This window comes from Rhincodon typus, chromosome 31, assembly GCF_021869965.1.
Source record: "Rhincodon typus isolate 14 chromosome 31, sRhiTyp1.1, whole genome shotgun sequence".
NCBI classification, from domain to species: Eukaryota; Metazoa; Chordata; class Chondrichthyes; order Orectolobiformes; family Rhincodontidae; genus Rhincodon; species Rhincodon typus.
The window spans coordinates 28,888,160-28,894,981 of NC_063362.1; the positions used below are offsets into that span (position 1 = coordinate 28,888,160).

Here is a 6,822-nt window from a genome sequence, read left to right on the forward strand (position 1 = left end):
AGGTCTTTGAAAATTTATTGTACTTCAAGTAGCTCCTCCAATGCAAACCAATAAGATGCATCTGTATGTTTTGAGAAGTTTAACAGTGCTGTTTTACATTCTGGTACTCTGCAGGTGTGGTTTGACCGAAGAACCAACTACACACGCTCCTTAGCTGTGATGTCAATGGTGGGTTACATCCTGGGACTAGGGGATCGGTAAGGCGATTCAACTAATCTGGTGCTTTTCTAACTACCATACAGTGCAGTGTTCCTTACAATTGTCTGCATAATACAATTTCAGGGCTCCAGGGGCAGGGATAACAGTTGGAGACACATTTCAATGTTGTGGGTCTCCACATGATGGGGGAAGGGTGGAAATGCGCTGCCCATCACTTGCCATTCTCTACATGCAAAATACAACTGGAAAATGGCTTGGTCAATACCCAGGGTGGGCAGTGTAAGTGTCACTTTGATGGGCATAAGTGCAGAATCCTGTCTGGTGGACATTAGGGGCAGTTATATAAAGCAGTTGTTTGCAACAGCTACATTTCATTGCAATCATTTCATCGTCCATTTGCAATGCATGCAGCGAACATGTATGGGTTGAAATGCTCGTCAGAAGCAGCAATGACTTAAAAAGTGTGAACGATGGTCAAAATCAAACCCATTACTTGTGTAAATTCAACAGGTGCTATGGAAATGAGCTTCATCGTCTGTCATGTAATTTTAATGATGGTGTGTACTGAATGTAATGAACAGTTGTGTGTATGGGATGGGAAGGAGCAGCAGAGTACCACTGAGCATGAGGAACACCTAGCTGAGGCCCTGCGTCTGCTCCCTTTCCCTATCAGGATCTATCAAAACGAGGGGTCCGTAGGAGGATCAGGGATTTTCATCCCTGCCTCCATTTCTTTGGGATGAACAAGGTGCAGTGTTGCTGCAGACTCCATATGTCCCAGGCCAGTGTGACAAAATTTTGCCCACTGCTAGAGCAGGACCTGAGGGCTGCAGGAGTGGGAGGCCATCCTCTGTCTCTGAAAGTGACAGCTATTTCAAACCACTATGCAACTGGTGCCTCCCAAGGAATGTTGGATGACTTATATGGGATCTCTTAGTCATGCACTCTCAAATGAATAAGGACAGTGACTGATGCCAGATTTACTTGATCACACTAGTTCATTTTGTTTCTCAACGATGAGTTTGGTGCTGCAGCATGGGCAGTAACATTCGGAAACATAGTTGGCTTCCACCACATACAAAGTTGCTGTCGCCTGTATACACGTGGCACTAATGTAACTCAGTGGAATTCATCAATAGAAAAGGATTTCATTCTGGCAATCTGTGATCATCGTTGCCATTTCCTGGAGGTACGTTCCAGCTACTCTGGCAGCTATCATAACTCCTAAATACTGGAGCACTCTGGTACCCGGTCAATTTGAGGGTCCAGGTGCCTTATAAGACTGGCTGTTGAGTGACAAAAACTACCCACTATGACCTTGGCTCATGACACCATTGTTCAACCACCTGACTGATGTGGAGCACAGATATGTGGACCAGTTGGAGGGCCCTCCGGTATAGTCCAGACACAGTGTGCAACATTGTTCTGCTATGCTGTGCTTTGCGCAATTGGAGTGGACAGTGAGGCGATGTGATTGATGCTAAGGACCTGGGGGACAGGAGCAGTCTTCTGAGGACAAGTACATTGGGAAAGTTCTCCTTGTGCATAACAGAGCTAAACTGTGTCAAACACCAGAAACCAGACAAGGCCTGATTGACATCTAGTTTCAGCAGGTGAGAGCTGGGTGCAGCAGATCATCATGGAATGTAAAATTGCCAAAGGTTAAGATGCCAGCACTTCACTTGTATTTGTGGAGGTGACCTGCAGCCTCTTGGTTTTGTTTGTCATTGCTTTTGATGGTTGTAAATAAAAGCAGGTGTTTGAAGTTGTCTGGTGTATGTGCTAAACACAGACAGTATATAGAGAGAGGCCAAAGGGCTCCTGACACCCGTTTAACCCGTACCCCAGCAGAATTGATGTATTTTGGCAAATGAGGTAATGGTTTAGCAAACACATTGAATGTGCAATTTATTCATCGACACTGTCTACCTGTCTTTGTTTAGTCAACCTTATTCACAATGGAATCTTCTGACAAAAGATCCTTCAGTATTGGCTGATTCCTTTGCTGTATTTCCCAGGAAATCTGATAGGACTTTTGCATTTCTTTTCCCCAGACATCCATCCAACCTGATGCTGGACAGGCTTAGTGGAAAAATCTTGCACATTGACTTTGGCGACTGTTTTGAGGTAAGGTTTTGAGGCTCTGAGCAAAATAGTACATTGCCATATGACTTTGGAAACCATCCACTATTATTATGGAGAAACATCCAGCTTGCCAAATACAAATCATTTTGTGTATTTTCCCAACACTATACACAACCTATTAATAAGAGTCATTAATCAAAGAATTAAGACAGTATAGTGCTTCTCGGTTGCTGATCTAAACATACCATTTGTACAGGCTAATACAAGTGGAGTTTTTTTTTTAAGGGATATAGACAATGGTCTTGTTCAGGATTTCTATTACAGTACTAGGAGGAAAAGGAAAAATGAGGCTATATGCTGTGAAAATGTCACTCTCAATAGACCCTGTGGTACAGCAAATTGCAGCTAAACAAAATTGGGTTTGATTACTAGTCTGAGCTACGAGATGAGATAGTCATCCTCGAAGCAAGCTGATGGAAATGGCTTTCCCATTTCCCAGCAGAATGGATGAAGTTTGAAATTAAGTCGGTGACTCCCATTGGTACAAATGAAAGCTCAAAAGTAAAGTAGTATTCTATCAGATTACATAACTGATGTAAACTGCAGTGTTCCAATGCTGTCTTTCTTTACGGATCCATTTTTCCACAGGTTGCTATGACCAGGGAGAAATTCCCAGAGAAGATTCCATTCAGGCTGACTAGAATGTTAACCAATGCCATGGAGGTAATAGCCCTGCCTTGTTCTCATATTTTAAACAATGAAGCAATCTATCATACAAAAAGGTGTTTACCTATTACATTTATTTGCTGCTGTCTTGTAGCATTACTACCCACTGATGATTTGGAACACAATGGGAGTATAGTAGATTACCCAATTTGTTGTTTGTGGCCCCAACGCTTAGCGTTCTTGAGGGGAAATTATCTAATTCTGTATAAGGCCAGTTTGAAGCTCAGTATTCATGAAAATATCTCTAATTGATAGTCACTTGAAGAGTTGTGCTTTAGGAGGGGGCCAAGTTATTCTATGGTCAGAAAAATCTGCAGAAGAAGGCAATCATTTTTTTCTTCTTTTTACGTGTGGAAGTGCTATCACACATAACCAAATGGCTTTTCCCTGTGGCAATTTTCACCTATTAACTACCATCACTAAATCACCACATTTCCAATTGTTCAATTTAAGTACTTTTAAGGTACTTAAAAATTTAGTCATTTTAAGTACTACTAAGATTGTTCACTTCAGTCAGCTGAGGGTAAAATATTGGTCTAAGACACTGGGGTAACTCCCCTGCTCTTTGAAATAATGTTATGGAATCTTTCTCATCCATTTGAAAAGGCAGATAACATCTCAACTGAAAGATGACATATCACCAGTGCAACATTTCTTCAGTACTGCTCTGGAATGTCAACCTAACTTAATATGCTGTACTTTTTGGGATGGAAATTGAACTGTACAGTCAACACGCGTTTTGCCTATTACGCACAAACCTCTTATCATAAGCTGTTGATTTTCCATTCCTGCAAAATGCATTTATGTCACTTATTGCTGTTCCACAGGTAACAGGATTGGATGGTAACTATCGAATCACATGTCACACAGTAATGGAAGTGCTTCGGGAGCACAGAGACAGTGTCATGGCTGTGCTTGAGGCCTTTGTTTATGATCCCTTGTTAAATTGGAGGCTTATGGACAGTGAGTAATCAGGAAGATTTTATAGAAGTAAGAGCTTTAGAGAACTTCTCAAAATCCAGGGCAAAAGATTCTTGAAGTTGTTGGAAGCTAACATTTGAGGTAACCTCAGTGATCTGTTGTATCCTCAACACAAATCTCTTAGCTTAACCCAATAATATGTCAACAAGACCTTGCATTTATAAGAAATATTTATAATATAATGATGTTGCCACCTTCCTGCTTTCAAGATGCTAAACACCAATGCAAACAAGTGGCTTTTTAAGTTGGCACTGAGAAGCCAACAGGTACCCATTTATCCTTTAAACAGATTGATGCTTGTGTATTAAAGGAAAAGCACAATGATTTAATTAAAATACATTTGTCTCCATTGTTCAGACAGTAGTAATTATTGAACAGCAAGATGCAAAAAATTATATCACATTCAAATATTTGTAATTTTTTATTAAGACTCATTAATCATGTGCAGTGGTTACATATGGAGATTCTAAAACAAGCATAGCCTTTAAATGATTGGGGTTTAAGGCTGAAGGTTAATTGGATCAGAGTGCACAAATCATATGTTGTGCCTATTTTCCAACCAAATATTCTGTCGGTGTATTAAAGTTTTATACAAAAGTAACTTATTGGTAAATATCAAAACTTAAAACAACTGGGAAACTAGAATTTGTTTAGAAGGTTGAAGTTTTTCTGCAGTGTCAAGGAGCTGAGAGTTGCAAAATTGGTACTACAGCACCTCTATTCGTGAGCGAACCTAATTGCAGCATTTCTAAGCTTCCAACACAATGTTTTCATTATAATTGTGGACACAGCTTTCAAATGAAAGTTTGACATAAATTTGTGACAAAATTGTGTAGACAGGTAACAAATGCAAACATGATTAAATTACTACATATCTAAAATCATAGATTCTAATATGGCCCTCCTTCTGTTGATCACTCTGACTCTTGAAGTATGGTACCACTGGAGCTTTTTGCCTCAGTCAGATGGTGTTTTACATAGCTAGATCTAAACAGTGCCAATAGGGAAAATATCAACCAGTCCTGACTCTGTCCTCACTGAGCATTGCTCACAGACAATGGTCACTGGATGGCAATTCAGACTGGGTACTGTTACTATTTTCCTGTACTTAACCCAGGATCCTTGAACCTGATTAAAGCATCCTCTGTCAATGTGCAATGGGAAAAAAGATGAACAATTATAATAAATGATTAAAAAGAGTGATCTCTAATCTTCAAATGCATGCATATAGAAGTACCTCTAGTTGCTTTTCAAAACAATTGGAGCTATGTGTATAATTTCAGCTTTTTTTAAGGAAAAAACTATATGCCTGGAATACTTCAGCTTATCCACTGCTGAAACCCTTATCCATGGCTTTGTTACCTCCGCACTTGACTATACCAACCGTCTTCTGGCCTGCCTCCCCTATTCCACTCTGTAAATTTGATGTTATCCAAAGATCTGCTACCCAAGTCCCTACTTTCACCATTTCCATTCACCTATCACCCCTATGCTTGCTGTCCTATATTGTCAAGGAACATAGTGAATTTAAAATGCTCCTGTTGCTTTTTAAATCCTTCTGGCCTCACCCCTCAAACCTCTGTTATCTGTTCCAGTCCCACAGTCCTCTGAGGTATCTGTACTTAGGTAATTCTGACCATTTGAGCACCTTGATTTTAACTGCAATATAATAGCAGCTATGCTTCAGCTGCCTAGGGTCAAAGGTTTGGAATTGTCTCTCTAAGCCCCTATGTCTCTCCACACTGCTTTCCTCCCTTTCAGTAACTCCTTAAAACATGCCATTTGAAGTAACCTGTAGCCACCTGCCCTGGTATTGCCTTTTGTAGGTCAAAGTTAGATTTTGCTGTATATTTTCTGAAACGACTACTGATATTTTATTGGTTTAAAGGCACTTTATGAATGCAACTTGTAATTGGCTTATCTATTCACTAAACATCATACATTGTATACACTTAAATAGTTCTAATATATTATTTCCCTTCTCCAGCAAACATTAAAGGTAATAAACGATCCCGGACAAGGACGGACTCCTACTCAAATAGTCAAACAGCTGGTGAGTAATCCTGTTTTCAGCGCATATGTTCAAATTACCCACAGGTACTTTATTTGTTAATTGACATTTGTGTACTTTAGCCCAAGGCATGCTTTTGGGAAGGATATGGAGAATGGATGCATGTAAGAGGAGGAGGAAAGAAACAGACTCTCGCCAATTTCCTTCTATATTCTCTTACTATATCTGAAGATATTGGCTTGAGGGTTTAGGTCCTGGGTACCAAAGATCCCACCAACACATCAATTATTATTTGTGCATGAGCTGAAATAATGTGTATGATTCCCATATTTGTTTGAGTGAGGGCCATGAAGAACAGGTCTAATCATTTTCTCCCTGGGTGCAGATGAAATTGCTCACTTAATTGTTGGTGTTTCTCTTTTTTCAGATGATGCAAGTATTTCAGTATTTTTTCTGTTTGTATTTCAATGTTTCTTCACCATCACTGTTGTCCTGAAATTTCTGTACAATTTGTGTTTTAGAATTGCTCGATGGGGTAGAACTTGGAGAAACTACACATAAGAAACCAGGTACTACCGTGCCTGAATCCATCCATTCCTTCAGTAAGTTATCTTAATGTTATAAATATCAGGATATGCAACTCTATGTTCCTAAACTTAATTTAGTGGTTTATGTTTAATATTTGTTTAAATGATAAAAAAAATTATTAAAATGATGACTTTAATTTTGAAATCTGTATGGTAAAATAAATGAACAAGTATGAGGGCAGAGATAGTATGAACTGCAGATGCTGGTGAATCTGAGATAACAAGATGTAGAGCTGGATGAACACAGCAGGCCAAGCAGCATCAGAGGAGCAG

At 39.6% G+C, this 6,822-nt stretch overlaps 1 protein-coding gene across 1 annotated transcript in view; it reads left to right on the plus strand.

Annotated features, from left to right (window-relative positions):
- Positions 1-6,822, plus strand: part of mtor (mechanistic target of rapamycin kinase) — a 358,206-nt gene that overhangs the window by 341,222 nt on the left and 10,162 nt on the right. The window contains exons 49-54 of the mRNA XM_048614903.1: positions 115-197; positions 2,214-2,286; positions 2,893-2,967; positions 3,798-3,933; positions 5,939-6,004; positions 6,484-6,564. Of these exons, the coding sequence (XP_048470860.1) occupies positions 115-197; positions 2,214-2,286; positions 2,893-2,967; positions 3,798-3,933; positions 5,939-6,004; positions 6,484-6,564 (514 nt within the window). The remainder of the gene's footprint in view (positions 1-114; positions 198-2,213; positions 2,287-2,892; positions 2,968-3,797; positions 3,934-5,938; positions 6,005-6,483; positions 6,565-6,822) is intronic.